Source organism: Podarcis cretensis (assembly GCF_951804945.1).
Source record: "Podarcis cretensis genome assembly, chromosome: 2".
Taxonomy (NCBI): domain Eukaryota; kingdom Metazoa; phylum Chordata; class Lepidosauria; order Squamata; family Lacertidae; genus Podarcis; species Podarcis cretensis.
Genome location: NC_137171.1, coordinates 126,025,574 through 126,048,638, shown reverse-complemented (window position 1 = coordinate 126,048,638; position 23,065 = coordinate 126,025,574). Strand labels below are relative to the sequence as shown.

The 23,065-nt window shown below is 41.7% G+C and overlaps 1 protein-coding gene across 1 annotated transcript; it reads left to right on the top strand.

Moving 5' to 3' along the window:
* Positions 1-1,362: 1,362 nt before the first annotated feature.
* Positions 1,363-22,579, top strand: LOC307210997 (vomeronasal type-2 receptor 26-like; the record flags this gene model as incomplete). The annotated part of the gene is made up of 6 exons (XM_079967193.1): positions 1,363-1,529; positions 5,741-6,032; positions 7,058-7,840; positions 11,301-11,519; positions 21,387-21,513; positions 21,672-22,579. The coding sequence occupies 6 exons, from the start codon at positions 1,363-1,365 to the stop codon at positions 22,577-22,579; spliced, it is 2,496 nt and encodes an 831-aa protein (XP_079823319.1).
* Positions 22,580-23,065: the final 486 nt, after the last annotated feature.

Sequence of the window (23,065 nt, the reverse complement as noted above, 5' to 3'; positions counted from 1 at the left end):
AAGCCATTATTAACATTTTTAAAGACCGGAAACCTCTCATAGACATTTTGCTTGAAAAAGAAATTTAAATAATGACATGTGGATTTGAGGGTTGAAAATAAGTTTTGTTTATAGGTTTATAGAATCTCTCTCTCTCTCTCTCTCTCTCTCTCTCTCTCTCTCTCTCTCTCTCCCCCAAAAACACCTTTCTGTGTTTTTATTGTATCTATATAAAAGTCTTGGTTTGGTTTAAACCTTAATAAACTATGTAGATATGTAGAAGTTGACATGTTCTTTAATCTTTCTTTAGCTTAACTTTTTACTTAACAATAGTTTGGATTTCTAAATATATCTGTTTTTATCGTCGTCTTTTCCCCAGAAATTTATTATCCTTCTTGAGTTATTTTTTTGTAAACCTCTATCTACAATAAAGAGGTATTTGAATTTTGTTTAAAATAAAAATAGAAATTTAGGCCACATCATGGAGGTGGATAAGGCTATAAACAGCCACTAGCCCTTATGAAGATGACCTCCCTCCACTGTTTGAGGCAAGAAGACTGTGAGTGCTAGTTTTTGGGAATCCCATGTAGGGAAAGGGCTGCTGCACTGACCCCTTCCTTGTGGGCTTCCCTTTGGGGCAACTGGCTGTCCATTTTGAGAAGAAGATGCTGGACTTTATGGGCCCTTTGCCTGATCCAGCTTCAGGGCTCTTCTGATGTCAATCATACTCAACCAAGCTCAACTTTCTCACTCCTTGAACCTTCAGTCTCTTGAGTCAACATGTTTTTCTCCTGCTCTGCACCTGCTCCCAGAGGAGACCTTTCTTCCCCTTACTATTATCAGAACCACAGTGATCTATTATTATCCCCCTTGCAAACCCTTCGAATGCTGCCTTTGGGAACAATAACACAAACATCATGATCAAGAGTAGCAGGAGGTTATTTACTCCACCGTGCCTGAGAAGTTAGATATATAAAATATCTTGTGTGCCACGGAGTCCTTGCAGCCAAGATATACGTCAGGTGAAAGGGTGTAGGGGATAAGTCCTTGTGTAGCTTAATCAGAATATAGGCAGCTGTCTTCTAGCTTAGTACTATCTACTGACTGGTGGCAGCTCTCCAAGTAGAGGACATCCTCAGCCCTACCTGCAACAGTTGGGAGAGGTTGAACCTGGCACTTTTTGGGTGCAAACCAATGCTCTACCACTCAGCTATATCCTTTCCTCTTTCTCTCTGGAGCCAGAGCTGGAAACCTCTTTACAGGAGTTTAGGCTTCTTCTGATAAGCTGGCTATGGAGTTGAGAGGAACAGTCAGAAGGGATGTCTAGCAGGTGGATTCAGAATGATAACACTGCTCTTGTTGCTCCCTCTTGTAACCTACGGGATGCAGCAGAAGGCAAAATGCCCACTGAATCTGATCAAGGATGTCAATTACATTGCAAATTTTTACAGGCCAGGAAGCCATCTCATTAGTGCATTAGTATCTGCAAAAATCATTGGAGAGCAGTACCCCTTCAACTTCTACAGCACCCCCTTGAACTGGGTTTCTGCGTGAGTAATGTATTGATGTGTTTCTCCTACACTCCTGGTCTCATGATGCACATGGGTCAGCCCCTCTAAGATGAAAGTGACTGAAGCAAGAGTGGGTCACTCCTGGAGGTCTATGGGCTCCTAGAGATCTATGGAGGTCTATGGGATATGCCTATTGCAGGTTTTCTGTAGTTAGCCAAAGGAAATTCATTCTCTCATTGTGTCTCATGGAACCTTGGAGCATTTCTTGGCATGAAAACTGTGGAGTTCTCCCACTCTCAACCCAATAAAATCTTCTACAAGTTTATGAATTAGTGCCCCAAAAGTGAGCCACTACCCTCACTTGGAGATGAACGGGAGATTGGTTCTCTCACTCAGAAAAGTGAAGGTTGGAAGGCAGGCTTGTCTTTTATAGCTGGGTGCAGTGATAGGCACAAAGGATCTGATTTCTTTCTGCAGGGTCTGTAAGACAGAGTTGTTCTGCCTGGCCTTTGGCTTGGAATCAACTTGAACCCATTTCCCTCTTTCTTTTTCTTTTCTCCTTCTGTGATGGAACTCCTATTTGGGGACTTCCCTGGCTTTTTTCTGGCCCATGTAGGACCAGTCTGGATAGTCGGCCATGGTGAAGATTTGTCGTTTTCATCCCCAAAAAGTTTTTGATTTGAGTTTCTACTGAAACGAGGCTGTATGTTAATGTTGTATTTTAATCTTGTTTTTAAGTTGTATTTTAATCAATTGTTTTTATACCTGGTGTTAGCCGCCCTGAGCCTGGTCTTGGCTGGGGAGGGTGGGGTATAAATAAAATTTATTATTATTATTATTATTATTATTATTATTATTATTAAAGCAATCTATGCAACTGAAAACTGTAACTCCCTACTATGCTTAGGCAAGTGCTCCACTAATGCTTTGATTCCAAACATGCCAACCGTTTTATGGGAAGCAATGTTTGTGAGATATATAATGCCTGGATAAGACCTTAGATACAGTGGTAGTTACTGACCACTGGACAAAGTGGAGCCAGACTTCCCCAATCTTCCCGGCCCTCGTGGGGTGGAGGATTCTAAGACATGAAAAGCTGCTGAGTGTCAGAGATTTTATTGAAAAGAATATTAGAAGCATTTGATTTATAAAAAGATAGGGTGAGAAAGAAATGAGGAAAAAAGTGAGTAAGAATGAAAAAAGAGCAAAAATACTGTTACATTACCATACAATAACCTAATATATTCTGTGTAAACACATTCCAAATACGGTACTATTGCATTTATATCAAGAAAGTCTGTGTCTATAAGCTGTCTGTTCATACGTTGCCAGTGTTGTCATGTTGTCAAGCCATTGATTAAGGGGAATTCTTTCCCAATTTTGAACCAATCAGTTGTTCCATATCCAGTTCTAACTATAGCTACTTGTCCCACATAGAGATTTCTCAGGAGACAGATGAGGTGATCAGGCACTCCCATTTCTTTAAGAACTTGCCATAGTTTGCTGTGGTCGACACAGTCAAAGGCTTTTGCATAGTCAATGAAGCAGAAGTGGATGTCTTTCTGGAACTCTCTAGCTTTCTCCATAATCCAGCGCATGTTTGCAATTTGGTCTCTGGTTCCTCTGCCCCTTTGAAATCCAGCTTGCGCTTCTGGGAGTTCTCGGTCCACATACTGCTTAAGTCTGCCTTGTAGAATTTTAAGCATAACCTTGCTAGCGTGTGAAATGAGTGCAATTGTGCGGTAGCTGGAGCATTCTTTGGCACTGCCCTTCTTTGGAATTGGGATGAAGGCTGATCTTCTCCAATCCTCTGGCCACTGCTGAGTTTTCCAAACTTGTTGGCATATTGAGTGTAGCACCTTAACAGCATCATCTTTTAAAATTTTAAATAGTTCAGCTGGAATACCATCACTTCCACTGGCCTTGTTATTTGCAGTGCTTTCTAAGGCCCATTTGACTTCACTCTCCAGGATGTCTGGCTCAAGGTCAGCAACCACACTACCTGGGGTGTACGAGACATCCATATCTTTCTGGTATTCTGTGTATTCATGCCACCTCTTCTTGATGTCTTCTGCTTCTGTTAGGTCCTTTCCACTTTTGTCCTTTATTATGGTAATCTTTGTACGAAATGTTCCTTTCATATCTCCAATTTTCTTGAACAGGTCTCTGGTTCTTCCCATTCTATTGTTTTCCTCTATTTCTTTGCATTGCTCGTTTAAGAAGTCCTTCTTGTCTTTCCTTGCTATTTTTTCGAAATCTGCATTCAACTTCCTGTATGTTTCATGATCTCCCTCGCATTTTGCTTGCCTTCTCTCCCCCGCTATTTGTAAGGCCTCGTTGGACAGCCACGTTGCTTTCTTGCATTTCCTTTTCATTGGGATGGTTTTCGTTGCTGCCTCCTGTATAATGTTACGAGCCTCCATCCATAGTTCTTCAGGCACTCTCTCCACCAAATCTAAATCCTTAAACCTGTCCTGTGGTTTTTCCTACTTTCTTCAGTTTAAGCTTGATTTTTGCTATAAGAAGCTGATGATCTGAGCCACAGTCAGCTCCAGGTCTTGTTTTTACTGAATTTCAGTTTCTTCAGCACCAGTAGTTGGTGCATATACCTGGATTCCTGTGATGTTAAAAGGTCTGTCTTGGATTCGTATCGAGATCATTTTTGAGATTGCGTCCCAGTACAGCTTTCGCCACTCTTTTGTTGACTATGAGGGCCATTCCATTTCTTTTATGGGATTCTTGCCCACAGTAGTAGATATGATGGTCATCCGAACTGAATTCGCCCATTCGCATCCATTTTAGTTCACTGATGCCCAGGATGTCAATATTTGATCTTGCCGTCTCATTTTTGACCACATCCGACTTACCAAGGTTCATGGTTCTTACATTCCAGGATCCTATGGAATATTTTTCTTTACAGCATTGGACTTTCCTTTCGCTTCCAGGCATATCCGCAACTGAGCGACCTTTCGGCTTTGGCCCAGACGCTTCATCAGCTCTGAATCTACTTGGACTTGTCCTCCGCTCTTCCTCAGTAGCATGTTGGACGCCTTCCGACCTGAGGGGCTCATCTTCCAGCGTCATAACTTTTATATGCCTGTTGTCTTTGTCCATGGAGTTTTCTTGGCAGGGATACTCGAGTGGCTTGCCGGTTCCTGCTCCAGGTGGATCACGTTTGGTCAAAACTCTCCACTATGACCTGTCCACAGCAAGGCAGTGATCCATGAAGGGGGTTGTGCTATTTATGTTGCTCATAATTAAGCCTCTTCAAGATTAGGAGTAAAATAAGGTAGCAGAGACAATATTACCCAATTAGCCATCATTTTTGTTCACACAGATTAGCATTGTTTGCAGTTTAGCATTATTTATGCAGACATCTCAGACCGGAAGTGTTGAGCGTGAGAAATGAGGAGCCATCGGCAACTGTGTTTGGCTCTGTTCCCTGGCTCCTCCCAAAATGTCATGCATGTGATGTCTTATGCGCAGCCATCCTCCTCAATCTTAGGTGCAAGTATACCTCAATCTTAGGTCCAGTATACCTGAAGGAGCGTCTCCACCCCCATCGTTCTACCCGGACACTGAGGTCCAGCACCGAGGGCCTTCTGGCGGTTCCCTCACTGTGAGAAGCCAAGTTACAGGGAACCAGGCAGAGGGCCTTCTCGGTAGTGGCGCCCTCCCTGTGGAATGCCCTCCCACCAAATGTCAAAGAGAACAACAACTACCAGACTTTTAGAAGACATCTGAAGGCAGCCCTGTTTAGGGATGCTTTTAATGTTTGATGTATCATAGTATTTTAATATTCTTTTGGAAGCCGCCCAGAGTGGCTGGGGAGGCCCAGCCAGATGGGCAGGGTATAAATAATAAAATATTATTATTATTATTATTATTATTATTATTATTATTATTATTATTTATTTAGTAATTTATTTATTTATTTATTTATTTATTTATTTATTTATTTATTCATTCAATTAATTTATATACTGCCATTCATACTAATATCTCAGGCCAGTTCACAGAATAAAATACTGTTGGCACCTCTGCCACTGGAGCTAGTGGTGAGTTCAGGGGGACGATTTGTGTCCTGGTTTTTTCTCCATTCTTCTCTCCTGCAAAGATACTGTGGACATTGCTGCACTTTGCCCTACTTACTGTGCTCCTTTCCCATTGGCTTTCCTTTATACAAAAAAGAATGTGAGTCTCAATTTCACTGAATCTAACATAAATATGTGACATAATTATTTTTGCAGTTTTGTGACTAAGAGGGGATGGCAAATTCTTAGCTTCTTGCTGGCCGTTCAGGATGTCAATCATAACTCCAGGCTCCTACCCAACATCACCCTGGGCTACAGCATCTATGAGACCCATTTTGATGGAAGAACCACTTCTGATGCTCTGACAGATCTGCTTGCTGGTGGGAGAATCAATATCCCAAACTACACCTGTGGAAGGCAGAAAACATTACTGGCTGTTCTTGAACGGGGTGAATCTGACATCTCCATGCACATTGCAGGCATGTTGGGCATCTACAAAGTCCCACAAGTAAGAATGGGCTTCTAGTCAGGCACACCCCACATTTGCCATCTCATGAAACAACGAGTTTTGCTGAGGATACTATAACTAATTTATTAAATAAATTGAGCAAAATGATAGTAAGAAAGGAACTTAATGCTAAATGTACAATTGTTTCAATATAGATCATCTTCAATATGCAATTACAAAACAATAAATAACCAACCCCCCCCCCAAGCCATGCTAAAGGTGGAATTATACTTTGAGGTGTTTCAATGTTATGATTTCATCTATGATCTGAAGCAAGGCAACGTAGCCAATACAACAACAACAACAATAATAATAATAATAATAATAATAATAATAATAATATTTATACCCCGCCCATCTGGCTGGGTTTCAAAAGCCACTCTGAGCAGCTCCAAACAGAATATTAAAAACACGATAAAACATCATTGAAAGAAAATGGCTTTATAGATATTTGGAGATTCTACCATCCTACTGATAACGACCTCTCTTTCTATTCTCATGTCCACAATTCATATATCCATAGAGATTTTCCCCCATTACTTCATTCCCAGTAGCAAAAATGACTGAAACTGAAATCCACCCAATGACCTATGCTGATCGTGCCCCAATATTGATAAAATACAACTTGCAGAAGTTCTAGCTAACAAAATATTATGTTTGGACAACTACATCTTGCCAAATGAAAGAGTTAGAGGTGAGGTAGCACAATATCTTTATTAATGTTTTTGGCCACAATATTACTCCAGAGGTAACCTGATCCATTCTGACTCATCTCTATTGACCTTATGCGGCCTGATGAAGATTTATTATTATTATTCCTGCAGGCATTTTAATTGAAGTTTGGTTTAATAGGTGTACCTTCTTGAGTTTTTTCCCTATCAACTCTTTCCTAACTGCTTAGGGACTATGGCACTTAAGTGGAATACATTGCTAAAATAAAATAAAAATAGTTTATTTCAAATAAGGTTGATAATTAAATTTGTCCTGAAAAGCAAAGCATCGGTCTCTTTCCCTTCTCTCACCAGCTCAGTTCTGGCTTCGTTCTTCATGATAAAAAACAGTCTCCTTTTGTCAACTCGATGGTCCCAAGTGAAGAAGCTCAGTATGATGGGGTGGTTGAGCTCCTCCTGCACTTCAGATGGACATGGGTCGGCCTCTTTGCTTCAGACAATGACAATGGAGAAAAGTTCTTGAGCACCTTGACACCTCTGATGAGCAAAAGGGAAATTTGTGCTGCCTTCACTGAAAGAGTAAAATGGAAAACTTCCTTGTGGTTCCCTCATGAGCCATCTCCCATGTGGAGACAAGTCAATGTATTTGTTTACTATACAGATTCTCAGTATGGATTTTATGCTATCATGGAGGTACAATCTTTCTTTGAAAGGACACAAACCGGGAGGAAAGTCTGGATCACCATTGGTCTTCAGGACAACATCTTGTTTTATGAGACTGAAGCCTTCCGGCATGCCCATGGTTCTTTGTCCTTTGCAATGAAGACCAAAAAAGGGGCAAAAAAGGACTACTATGAGCCAAAAGCTTCTGCTTCTTGGCAGAAAGCATTTGTATGTTCATATTCAAAGCATGCCTTATCTGTGAGGAGTTGGGAAAGATGCAGAGAGAAGGAGAATCAGATGCTGCTGCCCCAGGAGGAGACTGAAGGGATCCACTCCCAAGACAGTTATATCACTTACTACAGTGTCCAAGTTGTGGCTCAGGCCTTGAATGCAGCCTATTCATCCAGATCAAAGCGGAGGTTGATGGTGGGTGGAGGAGACAAGATGGAACTTCAAAGTCTACAGCCATGGCAGGTATGGCCTCTCGCATCACACACACACACACACACACACACACACACACACACCCTACATGGCCATGGGGATTTAAGGTGGGGGGTTTTCAGAGAGATACCTCTCATATTTAGGTTGAGGTCACCTCCCAGGATTGATTCTTCTTTGGAGAAGGAGAGGAATTTGTTTACGGGTTTTTGGGGTTTTTTGGATGAACTCTAGTTGTTTTGTGTTTGAGGCATATATGGAGCCAATTCTCAGTTTAGTTTTACCTATCTAGTGTCCCTTAACAAAAATGAATCTGCCTCTTTTGTCTTTTAGAACTGTCGTGGCTTTGAGGTTCAGGTCTCTACTGAGCATTATAGCTACTCCACAAGTCCTTCCTGAGCCAGCTGCAAACCACTGTTGCTAGTGTTTCTCACCTTACATTGTCTACATCGGACCTATTCAGTTGCGCTGACATTAAGTGTGAAAGTGGGGGGGCAAGGAGGATTAAAATTAGATTTGGGTTAAAGAGTGGGGGGTAGATTACATAAATTGTCTCTCGCTTTTGAAGATTGTGATCTATTTTCCAACTCTGGAATCATCATAATAGGAACACAGCATACCCTACAAGTGTCCTGGAAAAACTGGGACATCCCATTTTTTTCTCATGTGCATATGACAAATGGAAGGAATATCCAGCCAATGATTTCCACCTCCAAACATCTTTATAATCTATGACTGCCAGGGTCCTGATGCCACTGTAAAATCATCCTAAAGTCTAAACTACTGGGCCTCTTGCCGATTGCTGGTGAGCTCCTGTTGCTTTGTCCCAGCTCCTGCCAACTTAGCGGTTTGAAAGCTTGCCAGTGTGAGTAGATAAAAAGGTACCACAGTGGTGGGAAGGTAAACAGCATTTCTGTGTGCTCTGGGACTCGTCACAGTCCTCCCTGCACCAGAAGTGGTCTAGTCAAGCTGACCACATGACTTGGAAAGCTGTCTGCAGACAAATGTCAGCTCCCTCGGCCTGAAAGTGGCAACGCCTTCCTTTAAGACTGGTGCTATAAAAAAGGATCCTGTAGTAGAACGATAACTGCATCCTTCTGAGACTTCCAGTTTGGCGCCTCCGGTAATGGCAGAATTCCTCTGATCGGGAGGAATTTGCTTCGTGGAAATTCGGGTCTGGCCGCCATGGCGAAGGCGGAGACCCACAAAAAATCACAGGCGGGTGAAGCCTGTGAAAGTGGGATTTGGCTGGCACCTTTTGCGCCTCCCCTACTCGCGGGGAAACCCGGTTTCGGGGATCCGGAGCGACATGGGGTGAGCGGTGCGGTGCTTCAAATTGATTGCTTTTTCCATGGAGCGAAGCCGCATAGCTGTTGCCGGAGAGCGCTGACTTTTTCCTGTGGACAATTTGATCTTAAAGCAACTACCTGTGAATAGAGTGAAGAATTGGATTTTTAAATGTCTTAATTTGGCACTGAAATGGGGAGGTTCAAAACAGGAAGTCCGCCTTCCCCTTTTGTAAATAGACTGAAGCAAAGAGGCTGAAAGCTAAAGTCTTTGAAAGCCTACGGTAAAGTACTAAATTTCCATCAGTAAAAAATATTAAATCCCCCTTGGAAGCAGGAGAAGAGGAGGGAAGTTTTGGATTGTATATGCCTGCAGGAGAGAGTGAAGGAAGTTAAAATACCACCACTCCAAACCTGGATACGGGCTGCTAGTAAGACTGACGTCTTATGGAATGCTCATTGATCGTGACTAGAACGTTCACTGACAGTTAGTTAAACAAGAGAAATACATTGTCTCCAATGTCTCTGTCTGCATTTAAAAAGGTGTAAAAGTAACCAAAAATTGAAACTAACCTTATTGTTTGAACTGTGTCTAAAAGGACTAATACAAATAGAAACTGTTTCCCTCTAGAGGAAGCTTTTGAAACTGTTACAAGAGCTGATCTGGGGGAATTTCCAGCTGCAAGGTAAAAAGCTGTGAGACTCTGGGACTGACCTTGAATCGGTTAAGAATGTCAACAGAAGAGGCCTTAGCGGTCGCATTAAGTAAGATAAATAACTCACTGGAACAGCTTAACAAGAAGGTGGATGTGGTAACTACCAAAATTGACAATTTGGGACAAAAGGTGAACAATAATACAGAAACTATTCAGAAATTGACACAGGAATCTACTTTGACATGGCAAACTGCGGAGAAGGCTAGGGAGAAAGTTGTTGCCCTTGAACCTAAAGCAACACAGTTGGAGAGAGAGTCCCAGCCTTACAGATGCAATTTGATGACCATAAGTCGATGCCTTCTACGACTGAATTTAAAGAAAATCAGACTTTGAGGATTAGAGCTCTACTTGAACTGGAGAAGGAGAGTTTGATGGATTTCATCATGCAGGAATTTGCTGATTCTTGGGACCTGGACTTGGGTCAAGAAGAGATTAAAATTGTGAGGGCCTTCAGACTTGGAAGAGGAGGGAAAAAAGAGAAGAACAAAATAAGAGACTGTTGGAACTACCAGAAGAACCTAGAAGAACAACAGTCAATAGTGGAAATTTTGAAAGACGTCCCGAAATATCTTTTGGATTTTGGGTTTAACTATGCAGATTTGGTTGCCCTGCTGAGAAGGAATAAAATCATCTCTAGGTGGGAGTTTCCCCGAAATCTACTCTTCAGCTTCAAAGGAAGGAAAATAAAAATAAGATCAGTAGAAGACAAAGTAAAGTGCATGTATAAATACGAAGAAGATTTGCAGAAGGGACTTGGAAAAGAGTTAAGAGCATCGGACAGAAGATTACCAGGTTGATGGTAATCTTCAACGGAATTGGCGGAAATGATGGTAATCTTCAATGGAATTGGCGGAAATGACTGGCAGAATCCGAGACCAGGGAGAAGAGATGGTGGAAGAAGATTGGAAAAAGTTTAAAGACTATTTATAGAAATATTGTAAATTAATGAGTGTTAGAAAAATGTTGGAATGAACCTATGTGGCTTTAGCAGAAATGTTATAAGGAATTAAGTATAAATAGATTATTAGAGTATTAAAGGGAAAATAAGGTTAAAATATGTTAAGATAACTATATGACAGAAAATAGAGGAAGATGGAAAGGAATTGCTGAAACAATTAATAGAAGTGGAATACAAAAAGGGAGGTGTGAGGAGGTCGTTGAAACAAGTGAATGAAAGATAAGATATTGAAATGGTATCATGCGTGTTTTAAATTGTTTTTGCTGTGTTTGGTTTGGTTTGTTGTGTTAATGGTGTGTTGTGTAATGTTTATATATTGTATTGTATTGTTTTCTCTTCTTTTTTATTTCTTTTTTTGTAATGTTTAAATGTAATAAATATTATTTTTTTAAAAAAGATAACTGCATCCTTCTTAGAACTTTGAGTTCCACCTTTACTAAATCCATAATGACCATTCTTTACATAATTTCTCAGAATCATAGCCAATCTTTTCTAATGGATGCCATCCAATGTGATTTTCTCTGTTGTTCTAGCTTCATTCATTCTTGAAGAAAGTCAATACTTCAGCTGATGGACAGTACTTGGATGAGAATGGGGCACTGGCTGTTGACTTCGATATCATTAACTGGGTGCTGTTTCCTAATAACTCTAAGGCTAGAGTGAAAATTGGGAGCGTAGAGAGACAGAAATCTGCAAATCTAAAGTTCACCATTAGCCCAGAAACAATAGTATGGCCTACACTGTGTAAGAAGGTAGGAGAAATGTTATGTGTCTTTTTAATATCTCTGATATCTGCTATATTCTAACAGCTTGTTGAACATTACATATGAGGTTTTTATTGCAATCATGGACACTTCCCTGGAGCTAAATCCCATTGAGCTTAAAGGATCTCCCTCTTGAATAAGCATCTATAAAATTTGACAGTGAAAAAGTGGCTTACAGAATGAGCAGCTGTAATAAATATTTATTCATCCAGCTGGGAAAGCTTCCTAAAATGAAAATGGGAAGTGCAGGTATGCCTCACGAGAAGACTAGGTGCCAATTTTTGCACTAGGTGCAGCCTGCATGCCAACCTCGACAACGCCATTTTGCCTTTGAAGCAAAGCAGAAATCAGTCAGTCCAGCATAATCTCATAACTGCACAAACACATAGCAGATGCGATGGCAACTGTGTCAGGAGTTTAGTGTGCCATTTTGTAGGAGTATTTTTTATGAAGGCTGGTTCAATTCTGATGTTTGTGCTTATTTTGATCCTAGCATTGCTGTTAGGTTCTTGTTCCTCATATCTTTCATGCTGCCTGGATTGTCTGTATGCATAGAAAAGTGCAGTATATCATATTAAAGGGAAGTAGAAACACTAAAGAGATTTCACAGCCATACTGCTCTACAAAAAGCAAAAAAGAAATCATTCCTAATTGGGTCTGAGCTCATTTTAGGCCATTGGACGTAAATATGATTTTAATGTTTCACGCTTTATTAAATTTTAAACAGGGTGAGTCTTTTAAAAGAGGTCCTGTGGAACACGGAGCTCTAAAGGGCAGGGCATTCTCTTCACACATGTTCCACGGGGCATCTTTTAAAAGACTCACCCTGTATGTGCTGGAAGCTGGCCAGAGTGGCTGGGGTATAAATTATTATTATTATTATTATTATTATTATTATTATTATTATTATTATTATTATTCTGGGATCCTTCCAAAACTCAACAATCCATTTCCTAAAGCCTCGAAGCTCCTCCTTCTATTTATTTCCAGACCACGCCTCATGCAAGATGCACAAAGAGCTGTTCCCCTGGATATGCCAAGAAGATTCAGGAAGGGAAACCCCCATGCTGCTATGACTGTGCTCCCTGCTCAGAAGGGACAATCTCCACTCAGGAAGGTAGGACACAACACCAGTGGAAAGAAGCCATGGAACTTCTCTACCTGTGAACTCAGTGTTCTTTCTTGATCTCTCCCATATGCCAACCATTCCGCACAATTGTAACAGCATTCAGATTGCTGTAAGTGTATGACTAAAGTCTCTTTTTCTCTGTGCAGATGCCAGGGAATGCATCAAATGTCCAGAAGATCAGCATCCAAACAAAGAGCGAGGTCAATGTGTCCCCAAAGCAATCACCTTCTTGTCCTATGAAGATTATTTGGGGATCCTCCTGGCTTCCTTCGCCCTACTCTTCTCCTCAACCACAGGCTGCATTTTGGGAATATTCATGAAATACAATGAAACTCCCCTAGTCAAAGCCAACAACAGGGACCTCTCCTACATCCTCCTCTTCTCCCTCCTCCTCTGCTTTTTGTCCTCTTTCCTCTTCATCGGCCGGCCAAGGAAAGTCACCTGTCTTCTCCGACAAATGGTCTTCAGCATCGTCTTCTCATCTGCTGTCTCTTCTGTGTTGGCAAAAACCATCACTGTGGTTCTGGCCTTCTTGGCTACCAAGCCAGGGAACAGGCTGAGGAAATGGCTGGGCAAGAGTCTGGCCAACTCCATTGTCATTTTCTGCTCCAGTGTGCAAGTTGTCATCTGCACCACCTGGCTGGGACTATCGCCTCCATTCGCAGACTCTGACATGAGCTCCCAGCCTGGAGAGATCATCTTGCAATGCAATGAAGGGTCTGTTGCCATGTTTTACGCTGCCCTCGGCTACATGGGTCTCCTGTCTGCTGTCTGCCTCACGGTGGCTTTCCTAGCCAGGAAGCTTCCTGGGGCCTTCAATGAAGCCAAGCTGATTACTTTCAGCATGCTGGTCTTCTGCAGTGTTTGGGTGTCCTTTGTGCCCACCTACCTGAGCACCAAGGGGAAATACATGGTAGCTGTGCAGGTCTTCTCTATCTTGGCTTCCAGTGCTGGGCTTCTGGGCTGCATCTTCATACCCAAGTGCTACATTATTATACTGAAGCCCGAACTGAACACGAAGGAGTACCTGACAGCAAAAAACTAAACAAAGAGAGGGAGGGAGAGAGATATTATCCATCTTTCCTGAGGATGATTGTCTCTATATCACAGAGATCTGACTGGAAGAGTGAACAGGCTGGAGTTGGCCTCACCCAGCTGTGCCCACCTGGGTATTTGGTGCAGCATCAGGGCAGACCTGAGGGTCAGGAAGGGGTAGGATCTGGGTTTAAAGAGAACCCATGTCTCTGTCTAGTTGGGCGGGTAACTAGAATGTGTGTTCCTCTTTGGAATCATCATATATGATCATCGCTGCGAAACTTTTATATGCACAAAGATGCAAGGACACATCATGACCAACAATGGAATAATGGCTGTTAAAGCTAACAGGTTTAGCTGAGTTGGCAAAATTGACATGTTGAATCAGAGAAAGCCATTATTAACATTTTTAAAGACTGGAAACCTCTCATAGACATTTTGCTTGAAAAAGAAATTTAAATAATGACATGTGGATTTGAGGGTTGAAAATAAGTTTTGTTAATAGGTTTATAGAATCTCTCTCTCTCTCTCTCCCTCTCCCTCCCAAAAACACCTTTCTGTGTTTTTATTGTATCTATATAAAAGTCTTGGTTTGGTTTAAACCTTAATAAACTATGTAGACATGTAGAAGTTGACATGTTCTTTAATCTTTCTTTAGCTTAACTTTTTACTTAACAATAGTTTGGATTTCTAAATATATCTGTTTTTATCGTTGTCTTTTCCCCAGAAATTTATTATCCTTCTTGGGTTATTTTTTTGTAAACCTCTATCTACAATAAAGTGGTATTTGAATTTTGTTTAAAATAAAAATAGAAATTTAGGCCACATCATGGAGGTGGATAAGGCTATAAACAGCCACTAGCCCTTATGAAGATGACCTCCCTCCACTGTTTGAGGCAGGAAGACTGTGAGTGCTAGTTTTTGGGAATCCCATGTAGGGAAAGGGCTGCTGCACTGACCCCTTCCTTGTGGGCTTCCCTTTGGGGCAACTGGCTGTCCATTTTGAGAAGAAGATGCTGGACTTTATGGGCCCTTTGCCTGATCCAGCTTCAGGGCTCTTCTGATGTCAATCATACTCAACCAAACTCAACTTTCTCACTCCTTGAACCTTCAGTCTCTTGAGTCAACATGTTTTTCTCCTGCTCTGCACCTGCTCCCAGAGGAGACCTCTCTTCCCCTTACAATCATCAGAACCACAGTGATCTATTATTATCCCCTTGCACACCCTTTGAATGCTGCCTTTGGGAACAATAACACAAACATCATGATCAAGAGCAGCAGGAGGTTATTTACTCCACCGTGCCTGAGAAGTTAGATATATAAAATATCTTGTGTGCCACGGAGTCCTTGCAGCCAAGATATACGTCAGGTGAAAGGGTGTAGGGGATAAGTCCTTGTGTAGCTTAATCAGAATATAGGCAGCTGTCTTCTAGCTTAGTACTATCTACTGACTGGTGGCAGCTCTCCAAGTAGAGGACATCCTCAGCCCTACCTGGAACAGTTGGGAGAGGTTGAACCTGGCACTTTTTGGGTGCAAACCAATGCTCTACCACTCAGCTATATCCTTTCCTCTTTCTCTCTGGAGCCAGAGCTGGAAACCTCTTTACAGGAGTTTAGGCTTCTTCTGATAAGCTGGCTATGGAGTTGAGAGGAACAGTCAGAAGGGATGTCTAGCAGGTGGATTCAGAATGATAACACTGCTCTTGTTGCTCCCTCTTGTAACCTACGGGATGCAGCAGAAGGCAAAATGCCCACTGAATCTGATCAAGGATGTCAATTACATTGCAAATTTTTACAGGCCAGGAAGCCATCTCATTAGTGCATTAGTATCTGCAAAAATCATTGGAGAGCAGTACCCCTTCAACTTCTACAGCACCCCCTTGAACTGGGTTTCTGCGTGAGTAATGTATTGATGTGTTTCTCCTACACTCCTGGTCTCATGATGCACGTGGGTCAGCCCCTCTAAGATGAAAGTGACTGAAGCAAGAGTGGGTCACTCCTGGAGGTCTATGGGCTCCTAGAGATCTATGGAGGTCTATGGGATATGCCTATTGCACGTTTTCTGTAGTTAGCCAAAGGAAATTCATTCTTTCATTGTGTCTCATGGAACCTTGGAGCATTTCTTGGCATGAAAACTGTGGAGTTCTCCCACTCTCAACCCAATAAAATCTTCTACAAGTTCATGAATTAGTGCCCCAAAAGTGAACCACTACCCTCACCTGGAGATGAACGGGAGATTGGTTCTCTCACTCAGAAAAGTGAAGGTTGGAAGGCAGGCTTGTCTTTTATAGCTGGGTGCAGTGATAGGCACAAAGGATCTGATTTCTTTCTGCAGGGTCTGTAAGACAGAGTTGTTCTGCCTGGCCTTTGGCTCGGAATCAACTTGATCCCCTTCCCCTTTTCTTTTTCTTTTCTCCTTCTGTGATGGAACTCTTATAGGGGGACTTCCCTGGCTTTTTTTTTTTTTTTGGTCCACGTAAGACCAGTCTGGATAGTTGGTCTTGGTGAAGATTTGACATTTTCATCCCCCCAAATTTTTTTATTTGAGCGTCTACTGAAATGAGGCTGCATTTTAATGTTGTATTTTAATCAATTGTTTTTATACCTGGTGTTAGCCGCCCTGAGCCTGGTCTTGGCTGGGGAGGGCAGGGTATAAATAAAATTTATTATTATTATTATTATTATTATTATTATTATTATTATTATTAAAGTAATCTTTGCAACTAAAAACTGTAACTCTCTACTATGCTTAGGCAGGTGCTCCTCTCATGCTTTGATTCCAAACATGCCAACCATTTTATGGGAAGCAATGTTTGTGAGATATATAATGCCTGGAGAAGACCTTAGATACAGTGGCAGCTACTGACCGCTGGACAAAGTGGAGCCAGACTTCCCCAATCTTCCCGGCCCTCGTGGGGTGGAGGATTCTAAGCCATGAAAAGCTGCTGAGTGTCAGAGATTTTATTGAAAAACGTATTAGAAGCATTTGATTTATATAAAGGGTGAGAAAGAAATGAGGAAAAAAGTAAAAATGAAAAAAGAGCAAAAATACTGTTACATTACCATACAATAACCTAATATATTCTATGTAAACACATTCCAGATACTATTGCATTTATACCAAGAAAGTCTGTGTCTATAAGCTGTCTGTTCATATGTTGCCAGTGTTGTCATGTTGTCAAGCCTTTGATTAAATTCATCAGCCTTTTGGCAACCATTGGGGCACATGGAATCCATTTTTGCTCTCCTGTTGCCAATTTCCATACAAGGGGTATATAACTGAATAGAATATTTGCCTCTGAAAATTGATCCCATGTAAGTTGACTAGACAGGACTCTAGCATTCTCCTGCCCTGGCCCTGCTCCCATGGTGGAGTCTCCCTTTCTGAATCTGAGCAACTATCTGCAAAAAAGATCTCTTCATACATGGAGGCTAAGGCCGTGAAAAAACTCAATATGGAGGCCAAATGGCCGAAATATTGGGAAATAATAGAAAAAGATGGAGATAACTGGAGGTTGCAGAGTATGGAGAAAATAAAAGATAAAGTGCGAGATTAGCTACATTATGCTCAGATTAAAGAAGTTTTTAAGTTGGATAAAAAGGTAGGATTCCAGGTGGAAAAATCAAAGTTAGAAACTGAACTATTAGAACCCAGCTCTAAGATACTTTCAAGAATGTATAATTTGCTGTTAAAATGGAATACACAGGATGAAACGGTCAAATCAGCTATGATAAAATGGGCACAGGACATAGGGTACAACATCATGTTTGCTGACTGGGAAAAGTTATGGACTACAGGTTTGAGATTTACGGCATGTAATGCCTTGAAAGAAAATATTATGAAAATGATTTACAGGTGGTATATGACCCCAGTCAAGCTTGCAAAGATATACCATGTGTCTGATAATAAATGTTGGAAGTGTAAACAAGCTGAAGGAACATTCTTTCACCTCTGGTGGACTTGCCCTAGAGTGAAGGTTTTCTGGGAAATGATTTACAATGAACTGAAAAAGGTATTTAAGTATACCTTCCCTAAGAAACCAGAGGCCTTTCTCTTGGGCATTGTTGGTCAGAGTGTGCAAAAGAAGGATCGAACCTTTTTTATGTACGCTACAACAGCAGCAAGGATACTCATCGCTAAAAGCTGGAAAACTCAAAAACTACCCACACTGGAAGAATGGCAGATGCAACTGATAGACTATATGGAACTGGCGGAGATGACGGGCAGAATCCGAGACCTGGGAGAAGAACTGGTGGAGGAAGACTGGAAGAAATTCAAGGACTATCTACAAAAATATTGTAAATTGTATGATTGTTAAGAAAGATGTAAGATTAGTAAAAACATGGCTTCAACAAACTAGTTATAAAGAATATAAATTTAAATTCAATTGGAAGATGAAAAGATAAATCTGGGATAAGTAATATTTTATGATTAAGCTTTAATAAGTGTATGTTAAAGCCCAAAATTTGAGATATTAAATATTGGAAAATTATATTATATGAATTAAATCAAGTTAATAATTTGCTGGTAAAATTTATGTTTAGAAAGCAGGAACAAGAGATGTGAGGAAGTCCAAAGTTGAGAATGAAATGTGGATAATGGAAAATATTATGTTATTATGTATGTTTTTTATTGGTTATACAAAATTTAATAAATATTATTATAAAAAAAAAAAAATGAAAGAGTGGAGGAAAAAAAAAATCTCTTCATACAATCAATGAAGTTTTGGTACCAGTAAATCTATATGTCTACAGTCATACCTCGGGTTGTGAACGCTGCAGGTTGCGCGTTTTCGGGTTACAGATGTGCTGAACCCGGAAGTACCGGAACGGGTTACTTCTGGGTTTCGGCGTCCGTGCATGCACAGAAGCGCTAAATCACACCTTGTGCATGTGCAGAACTGCCCGATTGGGACACATGCGTGCGCAGATGCAGCACTGTGGGTAGCGAATTCTGCGGGTTGCGAACGTGCCTCCCACACGGATCACGTTCGCAACCCGAGGTTCCACTATACATGTTTTGACTCGACTTTGGAATCGTTTCATGTGTTCAACGTGCTCACTGTTCAAAGCGTTCCAATTTTTTTGTGCATCTGAGAACGTTCCTCCATAGTTCGTGCAGTACCGTGTATTATCACAGCCAAATCTTGCTGCATCAGTTTAAGAATCTCCATAAACTATTTTAGGGCAGTGGGATTCAAATATGTTCCAGCCTCCCCTCCACATTCATTTTCGGATCAGCTATTTCATGCACTGTTGAAGGGGGTCTCACTCAGTCGTTCTGGTATTTGTTGTTGTTTAGTCGTTCCTGACTCTTTGTGACCCCATGGACCAGAGCACACCAGGCACTCCTATCTTTCACTGCCTCCCACAGTTTGGTCAAACTCATGCTTCGAGAACACTGTCCAACCATCTCGTCCTCTGTCATCCCCTTCTCCTTGTGCCGTTCATCTTTCCCAACATCAGGGTCTTTTCCAAGGAGTCTTCTCTTCTCATGAGGTGGCCAAAGTATTGGAGCCTCAGCTTCACACTCTGTCCTTCCAGTGAGCACTCAGGGCTGATTTCCTTAAGAATGAATAGGTTTGATCTTGCAGTTCATGGGACTCTCAAGAGTCTCCTCCAGCACCAGAATTCAAAAGCATCAATTCTTCAGCCATCAGCCTTCTTTATGGTCCAGCTCTCACTTTCATACATCACTACTGGGAAAACCATAGCTTTAATTATATGGACCTTTGTCGGCAAGGTGATGTTTCTTCTTTTTAAGATGCTTTCTAGGTTTGTCATTGCTTTTCTCCCAAGAAGCAGGTGTCTTTTAATTTCGTGACTGCTCTCACCATCTGCAGTGATCATAGAGCCCAAGAAAGTAAAATCTCTCACTGCCTCCACTTCTTCCCCTTCTATTTGCCAGGAGGTGATGGGACCAGTGGCCATGATCTTCGTTTTTTAGAAGTTGAGCTTCAAACCATATTTTGCGCTCTCCTCTTTCACCCTCATTAAAAGGTTCTTTAATTCTTCCTCACTTTCTGCCAACAACGTTGTATCATCTGCATACCTGAGGTTGTTGATATTTCTTCTGGCAATCTTAATTCCGGTTTGGGATTCATCCAGCCCAGCCTTTCACATGATGAATTCTGCATATAAGTTAAATAAGCAGGAGACAATATACAGCCTTGTCGTGCTCCTTTCCCAATTTTGAACCAATCAGTTGTTCCTTATCCAGTTCTAACTGTAGCTTCTTGTCCCACATAGAGATTTCTCAGGAGACAGATGAGGTGATCAGGCACTCCCATTTCTTTAAGAACTTGCCATAGTTTGCTGTGGTTGACACAGTCAAAGGCTTTTGCATAGTCAATGAAGCAGAAGTAGATGTCTTTCTGGAACTCTCTAGCTTTCTCCATCTGTCTTTTAGTACTTCAGCTGATGGAAAGTACTTGGATATGAATGGGGCACTGGCCATTGACTTTGATATTGTGAATTGGGTGCTGTTTCCTAATAAGTTGCATGCTAGTGTGAAAATTGGGAGCATAGAGAGACAGGAATCCTCAAATCTAAAGTTCACCATTAGCCCAGAAACAATAGTATGGTCCACATTGTGGAAGAAGGTAGGAGAAATGTTATGTGCCTTTTAAATATCTATGATATATTCTACACTATAATAACTAGTTGAACATTACATATGAGGCTTTTATTGCAATCATGGACACTTCCCTGGAGCTAAATCCCCTGGAGCTTAACGGATCTCACACTTGAATATGTATAAAATTTGACAATGAATAAGAGGCCTACAAAATGAATTACCAAATGAACAGTTGTAATAAATATATATTCATCCACCTGGGAAAGCTTTCTTATTATAACCTTTTATTAGTTTTTTTAACATATCATTTTCAACAGTAATTAAACATACTTTTACATCTTATTCAAATTTTTGACTTCCATCAATCCTGTCTGAAAATTTTCCAATCTAATCTCTCAGTATGCATTTCTTATCTTCCCTATTACATTTCAAACTCATAACCAATATCTCTATCTTTTTCTACTTGGTAACACTTCGTATATTTCTCCTTACAAAACGTCTTGTAGTCCTACTAGTGTAATTTGTTGATTAAAGTTGCTCTTCAAATAATTCATGTACTTCTTCCAATCTTCTGTAAATCTCTGGTCCCATAGGTTTTGAATCCTTCCTGTCATTTTCTTCATACTTACCTGGCAGGGGAGACACCTTGATCATGAATCCTTCCTGTCATTTTGTCCAATTCTGCATAGTCCATTAATTTCGTCTGTCATTCTTCTTTCGTCGGAATTTCTTCTTGTTTCCATTTCTGGGCTAACAATACTCTTGCCGCAGTTGTTGCATATAAAAACAATTTAACATCTTGCCTATTAATGGAAAACTTTCAAAAATGAAAACACTTAACAGGTTTCATAGCCATGCTGCTCAACAAAAAGCAAAAAAGGAATCATTCCTAATTGGGCCTGAGCTCACTTTGGATCATAGAAAGTAAATATGCCTTTTCATGTTTCATGTTTCATGATCTTTTTATATGTGCTAGAAACTGCCCAGAGTGTCTAGGGAAACCAAACCAGATGGGTGGGGTATAAACAACAACAACAACAACAATGATAATCCTCCGTAAACTCAATAATCCATTTCCTAAAGCCTCGAAGCTCCTCCTTCTATTGATTTCCAGACCACGCCTCATGCAAGATGCACAAAGAGCTGTTGCCCTGGATATGCCAAAAAGATTCAGGAAGGGAAACCCCCATGCTGCTATGACTGTGCTCCCTGCTCAGAAGGGACAATCTCCACTCAGGAAGGTAGGACACGACACCAGTGGAAAGAAGCCATGGAACTTCTCTACCTGTGAACTCAGTGTTCTTTCTTGATCTCTCCCATATGCCAACCATTCCGCACAATTGTAACAGCATTCAGATTGCTGTAAGTGTATGACTAAAGTCTCTTTTTCTCTGTGCAGATGCCAATGAATGCACCAAATGTCCAGAAGATCAGCATCCAAACAAAGAGCGAGGTCAATGTGTCCCCAAAGCAATCACCTTTTTGTCCTATGAAGATTATTTGGGGATCCTCCTGGCTTCCGTTGCCCTACTCTTCTCCTCAACCACAGGTTTTATTTTGGGAATATTCGTGAAATCCAATGAAACTCCCCTAGTCAAAGCCAACAACAGGGACCTCTCCTACATCCTCCTCTTCTCCCTCCTCCTCTGCTTTTTGTCCTCTTTCCTCTTCATCGGCTGGCCAAGGAAAGTCACCTGTCTTCTCCAACAAACGGTCTTCAGCATCGTCTTCTCATCTGCCGTCTCTTCTGTCTTGGCAAAAACCATCACTGTGGTGTTGGCCTTCTTGGCCACCAAGCCAGGGAACAGGCTGAGGAAATGGCTGGGGAAGCGTCTGGCCAACTCCATTGTCATTTCCTGTTCCACTGTCCAAGTTGTCATCTGCACCACCTGGCTGGGACTTTCTCCTTCATTCCCAGACTCTGACATGAGCTCCCAACCTGGAGAGATCATCTTGCAATGCAATGAAGGATCTGCCGCCATGTTTTATTGTGCCCTGGGCTACATGGGCTTCCTGGCGGCCATCTGCTTCACGGTGGCTTTCCTAGCCAGGAATCTGCCTGGGGCCTTCAATGAAGCCAAGCTGATCACCTTCAGCATGCTAGTCTTCTGCAGTGTTTGGGTGTCCTTTGTGCCCACCTACCTGAGCACCAAGGGGAAATACATGGTAGCTGTGCAGGTCTTCTCTATCTTGGCTTCCAGTGCTGGGCTTCTGGGCTGCATCTTCATGCCCAAGTGCTACATTATTGTACTCAGGCCTGAGCTGAACATGAAGGAGCACCTGACAACAACTAAGCATGGCATTTGAGTTTTAGCACTGGGGGTAGGACTGGACATTACACTTTGGCACCTGAAGCAAACCACAAAATGATACACACAGACACACACCAGGGAAGAAGGGGTGATTGAAGATCGACATTGGGAACAAGGGAGGAATCAAATCAACTTTACAAGCCTCGCTTGTCTACACATACATGTACCTGTAACTAAAGGTAAAGGTACCCCTGCCCGTACGGGCCAGTCGTGTCCGACTCTGGGGTTGCGTGCTCATCTCTCTCTAAAGGCCGTGAGCCGGCGCCGTCCAAAGACACTTCCGGGTCACGTGGCCAGCGTGATGAAGCTGCAGCTGGCGAGCCAGCACCAGCGCAGCGCACAGAAACGCCGTTTACCTTCCCGCTATAAAGCGGTCCCTATTTATCTACTTGCACTGTACCTGTAACTATGCTCCATTAATTTCTTCACTGCCGCCCATTCCCCCAGAATGCTTCAAAGAAATGAATGAGGTATAGTGGAG